Genomic DNA, 14,583 nt, shown 5'->3' on the forward strand with positions numbered 1-14,583 from the left:
AAGAAGCCCAAGAATTCAATTTTTGTTAAAATCAAACTTAGTTTAATTTTGGACCCTTTGGACTTTAATGTAGACCAATTTGAAAACAGGACCAAAAGTTAAGAATCTACATACACAGTTAGATTTGGCATATCAAAGAACCCCAATTATTCAATTTTTGATGAAATCAAACAAAGTTTAATTTTAGACCCCGATTTAGACCAACTTGAAAACTGGGCCAATAATCACAAATCTAAGTACATTTTTAGATTCAGCATATCAAAGAACCCCAAGGATTCAATTTTTGTTAAAATCAATTTAAGTTTAATTTTGGACCCTTTGGACCTTTAATAAATGTAGACCAATTTGAAAACGGGACCAAAAATTAAGAATCTACATTATTGTAACATACACAGTTAGATTCGGCATATCAAAGAACCCCAATTATTCAATTTATGATGAAATCAAACAAAGTTTGGGCCCCTTATTCCTAAACTGTTGGGACCAAAACTCCCAGAATCAAACCCAACCTTCCTTTTATGGTCATAAACCATGTGTTTAAATTTCATAGATTTCTATTTACTATACTAAAGTTAAGGTGCGAAAACCAAGAATAATTCTTATTTGGGCCCCTTTTTGGCCCCTAATTCCTAAACTGTTGGGACCTCAACTCCCAAAATCAATCCAAACCTTCCTTTTGTGGTCATAAACCTTGTGTTTAAATTTCATTGTTTTCTATTTACTTATACTAAAGTTATAGTGCGAAAACCAAGAAAATGCTTATTTGGGCCCTTTTTGGCCCCTAATTCCTAAAATGTTGGGACCAAAACTCCCAAAATCAATCCCAACCTTCCTTTTGTGGTCATAAACCTTGTGTTAAAATGTTTGTGTTAGAGTGCGAAAACTAAAAGTATTCGGACGACGACGATAACAACGACAATGCAGACGACGACGCCAACGTGATACCAATATACGACCAAAAATTTTTCAATTTTTGCGGTCGTATAAAAATTTAGGCCATATTTGGTCTAAAGTGACAAATTTTACTTTTATCATGTTTATTTAAGATAATGATGATTTAACAAATTTGTTTCATTGCATGTTTATGTTTCCAAGTTCATTGGTATCAGCATGTAGAAACAGACTAAACAAACCATGACATAGCTGATTAGCTAACATACAATTTATGCATGTATACTCCAGGCATGGGGCGAATTACATTGAAATGTAATGCATTATATTACAATTACTAAACAAACCATGACATTGCTGATCAGCTTTCATACAATTTATGCATGTATATAATACTCCAGGCATGGGGCGAATTACATTGAAATGTAATGCATTATATTACAATTACTAAACAAACCATGACATTGCTGATCAGCTTTCATACAATTTATGCATGTATACTCCAGGCACGGGGCAAATAACATTGAAATGTAATGCATTGTATTACAATTACTAAACAAACTATGACATTGCTGATCAGCTTTCATACAATTTATGCATGTATACTGACTACACTCTCAGTGTTTAAAGGGCATCACCCATGCTTAAGAGACCACCTGTATTAAGCAAAACCCTGTGTTAAAGGCCCCCTCTGTAGAACATGTCATAAAGATCAAAACTGATTTCTCTCCCAGTTTTTAGTGAAGTTCGATTTATTATTTATAACCATTGATGTAAATGTCCCTTGGTTTTGTGAGTCTTTGTTTACTCCTTGGTTTTGATTGTTATTGTCTTTATCAAAAGACCACCTGTCTTTTAACTTTTAAGACAATGTTTTTACTTCAGTGGTCTCTTAAAATAGGTTTAACTGTATTTGAATGGAGTCTATGTAACATGTACCTACCTATGAGAACAACAGCTATACTTTCTGGTAGATAGTGGAACTTTGTCTGAATCAGTCCATGTGTTACCATAATACATATTGCTGAAAAATGTAGGAACACTTGTTCATTTTATGAATTTAAAAGAAAACAGATGTAAAAAAAAATACACAATTGGCATATGTTATTTGTAGTATATTGTACGTATAATTATTCGTTTGCCAAAATATGTAATTAAAAGATGTCAAAAGAAAAACAGGGAAAGTACTGGTTATCATGGGTTTTTTTCATGTTTCCCAATAATATAGCATGAACTTCACAATGTCTGTTTGCTAAGAAAAGGAGTGACAGAAAATCATAATTACACTGTCGAGCAGGATCTGCTTAGGTACCCTTCTTGGGCACCTGAGATCACCCCCCAGTTTTTGGTGGGGTTCCTATTGCTTAGTCTTTAGTTTTCTATGTTGTTTCATATTTACTATTATTTGTCTGTTAGTCTTTTCCTTTTTAGCCAAGGCGTTTTCAGTTTATTTTAAATCTATGAGTTTGACTGTGCGCCTGGTATCTTTCACCCCTCTTTTAAAGCTAAACCAAATCATTTAATACAATATATTTTTACCTTCAAATACTACATGTACTATAGGTCATCAACAAAACAAGCAAATTATAATAATATAAATAAATTATTCTGAATTAGAAAATTTGACTGTTATTTACTATAAAAAATATTGTATGTTTGTATTGATAATTTATAATAATTTGAAATCAGAAATTATCATTGATAAATATGGAAATTTTGTGGTATTTACTTATACATGTATAACTAAAAAGGTCAACATGAACATGATGAACAACTGGTCTCAAACTAATATGAGATAATGACACAGATGTTTTACATTTACAGTAAATTCAGAATTTGATCATAAATTTATTAATTAAAAAAAAATTGTAAGGGTTCCGCGGAACCCAGTGTCTCGCCTACTTTTGCTGTAAATTACAGGCTCAACAAAAATGAGGAAAAAAATCAATAAAAATATTCCTCTTGATACTATCTTTTGATTGTAAAAAGCTTCTGTCCAAGTTTGGTAAAAATCCAGAATAGTTTATGAATCTAATAAAAGTTTTAAAAACTTTAACTGCAGACTGTATGTAATGTTAACTGGAAGAAAAACTAAGTCAATTTAAAAGTAAAATACAGATACACAGGTACAAAATATTAACAAAATTTCCTTCTAGATACTAGCTTTTGATCATAAACAAGCTTCTGTCCAAGTTTGATACAAATTTAAAATAGTATAAGAAAGTTATAATTTTTTTTTAAATTTAACCACAGAGTGAATGTGTTGTTTCCTGGCAGAAAATATAAGTCCATTTATAAATGAAATACAGAAAAAATGGAATTTCATTTTTACAAAATTTACTTCTGGATACTATCTTATGATCATAAACAAGCTTCTGTCTATGTTTGGTAGAAATCCAGTATAGTTTAAGAAAGTTATAAAAATTTCAAAAACTTTAACCACAGAGTGAATGTAATGTTTCCTCGCAGAAAAACTAAGTCCATTTATAAATAAAATACAGAAAAAATGGAATTTTATTTTTACAAAATTTACTTCAGGATACTATCTTATGATCATTAAAACAAGCTTCTGTCTAAGTTTGGTAGAAATCCAGAATAGTTTAAGAAAGTTATTAAAATTTCAAAAACTTTAACCACAGAGTGAATATTTGTGGACGCCACCGCCGCTGACGACACTAACGAAGACGGAATGTAGGATCGCTTAGTCTCACTTTTTCGATTAAAGTCGAAGGCTCGACACCAATGCTATTCACTGCAAATAATTATAAACATTGATTTGAAAATTACTAGTAGAACCTACCTACAACCAAAAGGATGAAAAATATGGTCATACTACTATGGTGCTCTTGTTCAGCAGCCCCTTTTTCTGGTAGCTCTGGTCCCACTGGTTTCGTCGGAGCCTTTGTTGGAGTAAGAGTTGTAGAAGTGGTGGTGGTGTTGGTCTCAGTTTCATTTGGAAAGGTACTACAAAATATATATACAGTAGTATAAAAACATTATGTCAATGAAATTAGACAATGGCTTATGTTCAGCATATGAAAGCTGCTACAATTTTACTTCCCAGCACATGTATTATATATCATTTAGAGATCTTTTATATTCTTCAGGAAAGCAAATTATAGAAAAGAATCTACATAAAAATGGTCATTTTTCAAAGCTTTCAAACTTTTTTGTGGAATGATCTGTAAAATTTTTTAAGTATTGAAAAATAGAGAAAATGAAGTTTTTAAATATCAAGTCCAATACAATTTCATATCAAAGGGGCATTACTCTTTTAAAAATATTTTTCAACACTGATTTTTCATAAGTTGTCAAACATATTGCTGATATATATATAAACTTATGATAAAAGATTCATAAAACTGGCAAATAAATGTACAATATGAGAGCACTAACAATGCAATTTTCCCAGCTAATATTTCCAAGGGTTATAACTCCTTTATAAATTGTTGATCGGCACTGACTTTCTGTCTTGTCAGAGACAATGCTGATGTAAGTTTAATATTAATCTGGCAAGAATAAGACTACACGCAAGAGCCTTAACAAGCTTGCTTGGATGCCTGGGCCTTTATTTTTATGTCCCCAGCAATGTCATTATGAGTTGCACAGAGACAAAAATTAAAAAGAGATGTGCAGAATGTATGTTTATAAAACAACAACGAGAAATCTGGGGTATGAATATTAAGGGTAATGATTTGGTCCAGTTTGAAAAGGTCAAACGTTAGTATTTCTGAAGCTGTCTTACTGCATTATAGACCCCCTTAACCATTGTTAACATAAAGTTGTTAATATTTTGAGTTAGAGGCAATAGACTTTTCTATAACTTAGATATAATTTGTCCCAAAAGTAGTACACTAAACTGTAAAAATATCTTTTGGATAGGACAGGTGCAATTTTTTTAATTTGTGGTTTTATCTACCAGTAAAAGAAATGCTTTATGAAACTACTGATATCATGTTTGCAAGTGTCAACCAATATATAAACCTTTAAATAACCAGAGTGGAGTCATAAGAAATTGATGATCGATGCTTTTGTTTCAATTATATATATTATATATGTATCAAAAGTATCAATTATATATTTATACGAAAAGTCTTTAATTAAACATTATTCCTCACATCAAAGTTTACATTGACGTAACAACATATGTTACAAGCAAATAAATGTGTCTGTGTAAATTAATGCTCTATAGCTATATATTATGAAACTTTTGTTTATGTATCATAAAGTTTGTAAAAATTTAACAATTTTATTTAAAATCTTGCCCATTTTCATGTAAGAATAACCATTCAACTATCTTAACATATCTAAGCATATGATTTTTATCTTTAACATCATCATAAGCATCCCAAAACAGGGGTAAACAGGAGAGATAATTTATTAAATAGAGGACATTATTTCAAACTTTAAAAAAAAAGAATTAGTTCTTACCATATAAGTAACATACTTAACGAAAAATATTTGATAAATTCTGAATTTAACATTTTACAGGACACCTTATAACATCAAAATACATGTAAAGCTGTTTTTATTACCTGAATGTAATATGTTATTTACAAACAGATAATAATCATTGTTAGTACAATTTTCCTTAATATTTCATGAACAAAAAATTGTACAGTACTCTTAAGGACATAGAGAGATTGATAACTTTGAGAGACTTTGTGTCTGAAATGTATGTTAAGAAGTTTAAAAATATTCAAGTGTCTTAATGCAGTGTGACAAATTGTTTGAAGTATTTGTAACTTTATATATTCTATATGAAGATTTAATCAGAAATCTTAAAGTACCTTAATGTAACATCAAATATGTTTTATATATTACAGGTATTCTCATGAATTATTATAATTATCATCATTTCCTACATCCTATGCAAATTAAGTGACTTATTTATTAGGTATAATTGGTTTTGATCTAGCTTTCAGTAACTGTGAGAACTCTTAATAGATCAATACTTTCAATGTGTCTTTAGTCTTTTTGACAGTTGTTTTCTTTTTAGGCTGCTGAGGCCCATCTCCAGGTGTGGGACCCTTTGGTACATGTATGGTGGCCTTTGGCTGTTATCTGCTCTTTGGTCAGATTGTCGTTTCTTTGACATATTCCACACAGTGTCATATGGTGGTATTTTTTCTACCATGATGCAATTTTTGTCTCTTTGACATATTCCCCAATGTCATATGGTGGTATAATTTCTGCCAGGATGCAATTTTGGATGATTTTATAATATAATGTATAACATGTATAAGGGGCCATGTTGTTAATTTTTGTTATTGAAAACCAGTGCTATGTCAATTTGAATGGTGCTTTTTAAAAATTCTGCGGAGAACTCTGCCCTATGATTTCCATTCTCAATTTTATTTGTGCTTTGAGTATGACTGATTGAGAACTCTGCCCTATGATTTCCATTCTCAATTTTATTTGTGCTTTGAGTATGACTGATTGAGAACTCTGCCCTATGATTTCCATTCTCAATTTTATTTGTGCTTTGAGTATGACTGATTAGCCAAGTCTTTCTCAACTAATAATGACATTATGTTCTTGTGTTATGCAGTTATGATAATGTTCCAGATTAAATAGAGGAAGGTTTAAAGCTTTCACAAACATGATTAACCAACATATTGTCAATGCCTGTCCCAAGTCAGGAGCCTGCCAATTAGTGAATGTTATTAGTTATAATTATCATAATTGTCATTTCATTAATTGTTTTGAACATAAATCAGGTTATAGTTCTGTCATGTCATGCACTCTTATAGCTTATAAGGTTCAGGTTTCTCTCATTGTTGAAGAATATATATTTTTTTTAAATCCCCTCTCCATGAAATTTCATTTGTGTAAAATTTTATTTTGCAGAACTCACTTGAATTTTTACTTAGCAAAAGCTATTAATATGAGCAAAAGAATATGGAAGTTAATATGAGTTTAAGGATACCTGGGGTATTTTTCAATGAGACAGCGATATGCTTGATTCATCGGCCAAAAATATATGAACATTAATTTGAAAATCAAAATTGGTGAAAGGCAAGTTTTGAAAAATTTCTAAAAGTACAGTAGTTAGCTCTAACTTACGTATATAACACCTACAACCAGATGCTTCGCAGGGTTCAGCTTTATACGACTGCAGAGGTCGAACCCTGAACAGTTAGGGCAAGTATGGACACAACATTTAAGCTTGATACAGCTCTGAATTTGAATTGTGATTAAATAGTTGACACAACATAGGTTTCTGACACGGAATGAATGTGGTCTAAGAACTTAAACTTAAAAACTTAAAAAATTTTATATTGGACATTTACCTATTATGGTCCAATATCCAAAATCTAAATACATGGTTAGATTCAGCATAATTATCATAAAACCCCAAGAATTCAATTGTTGATGAAATCAAATAATATGTTCAATTTTAGACCCTTTAGACCTCAATGTGCATGATCATCATTGATGTGGACCAATTTAATAACCATGCAGGCCCAAATATTAAAAATCTAAATACATGGTCAGATTCAGCATATTGAACAACCCCATATATTCAATTTTTGTTGAAATCTAACAAAGTTTAATTTTTGACCCTTTGGACCTTAATGTAGACCAATTTGAAAACAGGACAATACTGTGCAATTGAATATTTCTTGCTATTGTGCAAAACTGTGCAATTGTAAATTTCTTGCTACATTTTTTGTATTGCGCAATATTGTGCAATTAGATATTTCTTGGTATTGCGCTATACTGTGCAATTGAAGATTTCTTGCTATATTTGCACAATTGTGCAATTGAAGATTTCTTGCTATTGCATAATACTGTGCAATTGAAAATTTCTTGCTTTTGCACAATACTGTGCAATTGAAGATTTCTTGCTATTGTGGAATTACTGTGCAATTGAAAATTTCTTGCTATTGCACAATATACTTCATATAATAATTTTTGACCCCTATTCGGACCAACTTGAAAACTGGGCCCATAATCAAAAATCTAAGTACATATGTTTAAGATTCAGCATTTCAAAGAACCCCAAGAATTCAATTTTTGACTTTAATTTTGGACCCTTTGGACCTTAATGTAGACCAATTTGAAAACAGGACCAAAAATTAAGAATCTGAATACACGGTTAGATTTGGCATATCAAAGAACCCCAATAATTCATTTTTTAATAAAATCAAACAAAGTTTAATTTTGGACCCTTTTGGCCCTTAATTCGTTGGGACCAAAACTCCCACAATCAATCCAAACCTTCCTTATGTGGTCATAAACCTTGTGTTAAAATTTCATATATTTCTATCACTTTATACTAAAGTTTTAGTGCAAAAACCAAGAAAAATGCTTATTTGGGCCCTTTTTGGACCCTAATTCCTAAACAGTTGGGACCAAAACACCCAAAATCAATCCCAACCTTCCTTTTGTGGTCATAGACCTTATGTTAAAATTTCATAGATTTCTGTTTACTTATACTAAAGTTTAAGTGCAAAAACCAAGAAAAATGCTTATTTGGGCCCTTTTTGGACCCTAATTCCTAAACAGTTGGGACCAAAACACCCAAAATCAATCCCAACCTTCTTTTTTTTGTCATAAACCTTGTGTTTAAATTTCATAGATTTCTCTTTATCTATTTACTTTTACTAAAGTTAGAATGCGAAAACCAAATGTCTTCAGACGACGACGACGACGCCAACCTGATACCAATATACGACCAAAAGAAGTAATATCCAAATATCATGATTATTGTGGCTAATTTTTCCCAACAATCTATGTGCAATGAATAAAAAACTAATGGTAGTACATGTACAAAATGTATATGCATAACATCTTACAATTATTGCCACTCACATTTACCCCTGTGAACAGAAAAAAAGTTCAGGTCAAAAGGTCACAATTGGAAGGAAAAAAGGTCACACATTTGATAAATATATAGGAAAAAAAGTCACAGATCTGGTAGAAAACAACAGAGACATATACAGTGTTCTCCCTAGGGTCTTTTAGCATAATGGTAAATGTGATGCTATTATAAATAAATCTAAATCTGAAGTGGTTTTCTTATAGACTAATTTTTTTTTGTTATGGATGTGATGCTATAATTTTTAGAAACAAGATGGTATTTCAATCTCCCCTATTTACCAGGATGCTTAATGTAATATCTGGGGAGATATATAAATGCATTACCTACATACATGTATGTCTCTGATGTAGAGATAAATTTACAGGAGGATATATAGTTATTTGAAACTTCATGATAACTTAATTGTGTCTTTAACAAAATGTAAATATATATAGTTAATATCAATGTTTCACTCAACTTTGTGTTTATAGCATTTGAATATATAACTTTCCAACTTTCCAAAAGTATATATAAACAAAATTAGTAAGTACATGTAAGTATTAGTAAGTAATTAGTATATTGTTTATTATATATATTGACATGTGGTAGGTATAAGAGCACCCATCAAATTGGACCTATATTTCACTTCAATGAATTATAAGCACAAACAAAAAATCAAATTATGTCCATGTTCAGGATGTTAATGTCAAGTTTTTAAAACAAATCAACACCGATGGTTTTTTTCATTTAAAGAGACTCGAGGGTACATTTACAAATTTTCAGCAAAATTTTAAACAATTTTTTTTTAATTACAAATTTATTTATTACACTTCTATTAGTTGTTACATTATGATATAAAGTACAAAAAATCAACCAAAAAAATCGATTTGTTTTGGCCCCAGATGGCTTTTCAAATGTTTAAATCATTGAAAAAGTTCCAAGTTATCTCCCTTTGTTACATAAATTACTTTTTTTTGGCATTAAGGTAGAAATATCTTTTTGAACTCTTCTGTGACCTTTATTTTTTTTTTTTTTTTTTTAAATTAGTTGAACTTAAACTAAACATTTGTATATTTAAGTGATTTCTGTAATTTAGTTTTTTTTAATTGGAATAATTACGGTTTTATTACCTTTATTTCTCCTATTAGTTCAACAGAAAAAAAGTACCTTAACAAAAATGCATGGTTCTTTCGAAGTTAGATTGTGAGCGTCAATGAATAGTGACCACATTTTTTAATTTTCTTTTTCTTTTAAGTATATATATATATGATATAGTTCATTTATGGGAAAAAAATGGATTTATACCCTTGAGCCACCTTAAAACTAATTAACTGGATTCAACTTACAATTTACATTACTTGAAAAAGTGTAGGAACATAGGAAGTACAAATATGTACACTCATGACAGTTTTACACTTAAACAAGAGGCAGACAAATACATGATATACAACACATATATTTTAATGGTGAAAAAGATAGAATAGAAAGAAAAAAAAAACAGTCAATTTGTAACATTCAAGTACAAAAAAGAAATTAACTTGTTATCTTGAAAAAATATTGTCTTTATTATCTTTTTTATTTGATTTGTTTGCCATTAAAAGTTCAATATAACTTTTTGTAAGACAAATTAGAAATAAATTTTTATTTTTATGCTAATAAAAGTTCCATATATGACTTTTGGTAAAAGAAAAGAAATGAAATACTATTAAACTTTTTTATGAAATCCTATTAAAAATCTTTAAAAGAAATATATATTGAAAGATTTACCAAAATAAGTTTCATATAAGTTTAAAAAAAAAAAAAAAAAAAATGAAATTAATACTCTTAAACATTTATATGAAATCCTATGAAAAAAACTTCATTAAAAAAATTAAATACATTTTAAAATGTTTTTTTTTTTTTTTACCAAATTACCAATTTTATGGTTCTCCTTACTGTGACTATTTCTTGTGACATTCTATTCTTGACTTTTTTTCTACACCCTTTAACCTTCATCAAAATAAGAACAATTATGATTTTTATCTAATTATTAATCAAATTTCATATCAATGCCTTATAAATGTCAAAGATATTTTTAATACATACAAGTATTTTGAGTTGCAAAGGAATTCTCAATTCTGTAGTGCTCAAATTGGTACAGAATGAAAACATATACATGGCTTATTCTAAAATACTTGAATTCAAATGAACTTTAAGTCTTATGATGACATACACAGTACATATGTTTATCAAGTTTAACTTTAAGCCTCATGATGACATACACACGTACAGTACATGATTATCAAATATAACTTTAAGCCTAATGATGACATACACATGTACAGTATATGATTATCAAATTTAACTTTAAGTCTTATGATGACATACACAGTACATGTTTATCAAATTTAACTTTAAGCCTAATGATGATCGACATACACACGTACAGTACATGATTATCAAGTTTAAATTTAAGCCTAATACATGTAATGACATTCACACATACAGTACATGATTATCAAATTTAACTTTAAGCTTAATGATGACATACACACGTACAGTACATGATTATCAAGTTTAGCTTTAAGCCTAATGATGACATACACACATACAGTACATGATTATCAAGTTTAGCTTTAAGCCTAATGATGACATACACACGTACAGTACATGATTATCAAGTTTAACTTTAAGTCTAATGATGACATTCACACGTACATGCAGTACATGATTATCAAGTTTAACTTTAAGCCTTTTGACTGTTTACATATATCTTTATCATGTTTAACTTTATTAGCCTTATAATGACATACATATGTTTACCAATTTAAAATTTAAGTCTAATTATCTTCATTAAGATTAACTTTAAGGATGTACTCTAAGGTGAGGTTAGGTAAAAATTAATAAATTAAGAATTTGAAATTGATACTATAAGCCGTTAGAGTTAAGGATAAAAATAAGCTAAAAATTTTGATAGGTCATGGCCCTCCTTTTTGAGATATTTGAGATTCAAAATATGGTGGGAAATGGCTGACTCAGACTTTTACCTTATATTTGCATTGGTATTATTTGGGTCTCAAAACAAAAGAAAGAAAATTAAGAATCTTCTAAAATTTGGTAAATGACCTTTTATGAGCTATTAAGACTTATATGAAAAAATAAATAGGGGTTATGGGGCAAAATATTTTACCTTGTATGGAGAAAAACTAAGGAGTCTAAACATTTGACACGAATTCCAAAACCTCACCTAAGTACATCCTTAAGTCTTTATAAATTAATGAAACTTTAAGACTTATAAATTAATGAAACTTTAAGCTTTATATAGATATTTTATAAGAAGATGTGGTATGTCAGTGCCAATAAGACAACTCTCAATCCAATTCACAATTTGTAAAAGTAAACCATTATAGGTCAAAGAACGGTTTTCAACACAGAACTTTAGCTCACAATGAACAGCAAGCTATTAAGGACACCAATAATGACTTGTAACTACCATTCAAACAGTGAACACCAACAGTCTAATAATAATATCATGTACCGGTATATAAAAAAACTAGAAAGGATAAACACATATGAACCACATCAACAAAAGAGTCATTGATACTTATTGAACATCAGATTCCAGACTTAGGACAGGTGCAAACAAATGCAGTGGGTTTAAACGTTTCATTAGGTACCAACCTTCACCCTTATCTAAAACAATTGTTTAAGACATCACGACATAGAAGGACACAGTACAAAATATCAATTGAAATGGATTAACTCAATCAAAAGACATATTAACACAAGTGAACATCATTTGACATATATGCATTTAACATATGTTTTATCTAGTTTAACTATTAGCCTGATCAATATAAATGACAGAAATAATTCCAACATACAACAAAACTATTTTTTTATAAACTATATATACCACCAGGATACAAAATGTAATTCTCTGCATTAATTCTATCAAACAGGATGCTTTAATTGATGCAATTATATATGTATGTTATTGTCTGTAAAAAATAATTGTATCACTTTCCTGCATGTCCTGGAAGGTGTTCAAATTTCCTAAACAGGTAAAACTCAAATAAAAAATATTTGTTTAATCATGTTAAAATATTCTTATAAATAAATATAAAGATTAACAGATGTGTAGAACTAATAAAACAACAACAACATTTGTATCTATAAAATCACAAATCATCTACAACAATGTAGCTTAAAAAGGTAGTATGTGCTGGATGTGTCGTCCTTTAATTCAATTCCCATTAACCACATGTACTAGACATGCTAGATAGCCTGATAGTATTTATTATTATATGTGATTATAATATGCTAGCTAGGACACATGTGAAACTTTCTATGAAATAATGCACATCATTAGTTCTGGCATTTATCATGTGAAACAAATCATTCCCTAAAATTAAATCCAGATGACCATTGGGTAATTTGTTAAATAAATGAAGAAATTATTGCATTAAAATTTTAACATGAATCTCGCTTGGTATGCATGCTAATTTCTGTAAAGTATCACAAGGTCAACCTAAAGTAAATTATCTAAATCTACATGATCACTTGGAAACACCTGCTGTATATATATTTTTTATACATTGTAACTTATGGTCTAAATGTAGCTTGTACAAATTTTGTAAAACTAAAAGCTACATTTTTTAATTTATAAATCATATAAAAAACATTTAAAATTATTAAATGACATTTTTTTGTAATCAATGAGCTATGTCATGTATGTGAGACTGTGTTCCAGCTAAGAATTTCAAAAGGGCAGGGAGCCAATCATAAAAAGGACACAGGGCAGCACGCAGGAAAGGGCAGGTCGACCCCCTGTGAAAACGACCTAGCCGGAACACTGCTTGTGGCCATAATTGACTGACTATTGATACTGGACTTGGAAAAACCACATAAAGAATGTGGTTGCTTAAAGTCTAGTGACAAATATTTTATGCATGATCAGCATGTTCAGGATGAGAACAAATTAACAATTAATACAAAAGATAGGTCCTGTAACAGAGTCCGTTCGGGATGATGAATGAGGAAATTTGAACTGCAACTGCATGGTATTTTTACAAGGGCATAATGGACATTAGGGATATTAGGGATATAAATCTTGCCTTGGTAATGAATTGTGATAATAAGTTGCAAATGAGACCAACATTATATAATTGCATCATAATGAGTATCGTCTGAGGTTGTTCTGGTCACAGTTAACAGATTTAAACTTTTTTTGTTTTTCTTACTTCTCTTCCCCTTGTTTTCTGAAGTACTGAAAGCTTTAATCATGTTAACACAGTTACACACTTATTTGTTTGGCCTTAGTCAGTTCAAATATTTATAATCAGATTACAGCATGTGAAGACACACCTGTTAGTTTAACAGGTTTTAAGTACACTGTATAAATATTGGTCAATATTTCTCTAAACCAAATAAACATATACATTGTATATATATACATTTGCTTACAATTTTCATTAGAAGTATTTTAGATACCTAATTAACAATTGAACCTGTCATGTTCATTTTGAACACATTTTTTTCAAATCATCGTTTTCATTCTACATGTATCATGTGTCACAGTGATTATGTGTATTTTACAAATAGTAAATTTTCAAATTCAAATTTTATTGTTGTTAAACTGTAAATATGTATATCTTGCATGTGACAAAGCATAAAAAAGTATATCAATATACATGTACATCATCATGATCATGTACATGTATTTTGTAAATATTTTAATAAATTTAATAATGTTTTATTAACATCATTAACATGTCAGATTAAGATTAAAGATTTCATATTTTCTATGAAATGTTCTTTTAAATAGCTTATATTTTATTTTACTGGCATATAAAGTGAGTTCATGGTGAAATTTATGGAAAAAAACTTCTACAGCTACCGAAAAT

At 29.6% G+C, this 14,583-nt stretch overlaps 1 protein-coding gene across 1 annotated transcript in view; it reads right to left on the reverse strand.

Annotated features, from left to right (window-relative positions):
* Positions 1 to 14,583, reverse strand: part of LOC139524437 (sodium/hydrogen exchanger 8-like) — a 94,218-nt gene that overhangs the window by 75,494 nt on the left and 4,141 nt on the right. The window contains exons 2-3 of the mRNA XM_071319210.1: positions 3,692 to 3,855; positions 1,835 to 1,915 (exon numbers count right to left, since the gene is read on the reverse strand). Of these exons, the coding sequence (XP_071175311.1) occupies positions 1,835 to 1,915; positions 3,692 to 3,855 (245 nt within the window). The remainder of the gene's footprint in view (positions 1 to 1,834; positions 1,916 to 3,691; positions 3,856 to 14,583) is intronic.

The sequence above is a fragment of the Mytilus edulis genome, chromosome 5 (assembly GCF_963676685.1).
Source record: "Mytilus edulis chromosome 5, xbMytEdul2.2, whole genome shotgun sequence".
Lineage (NCBI taxonomy): Eukaryota > Metazoa > Mollusca > Bivalvia > Mytilida > Mytilidae > Mytilus > Mytilus edulis.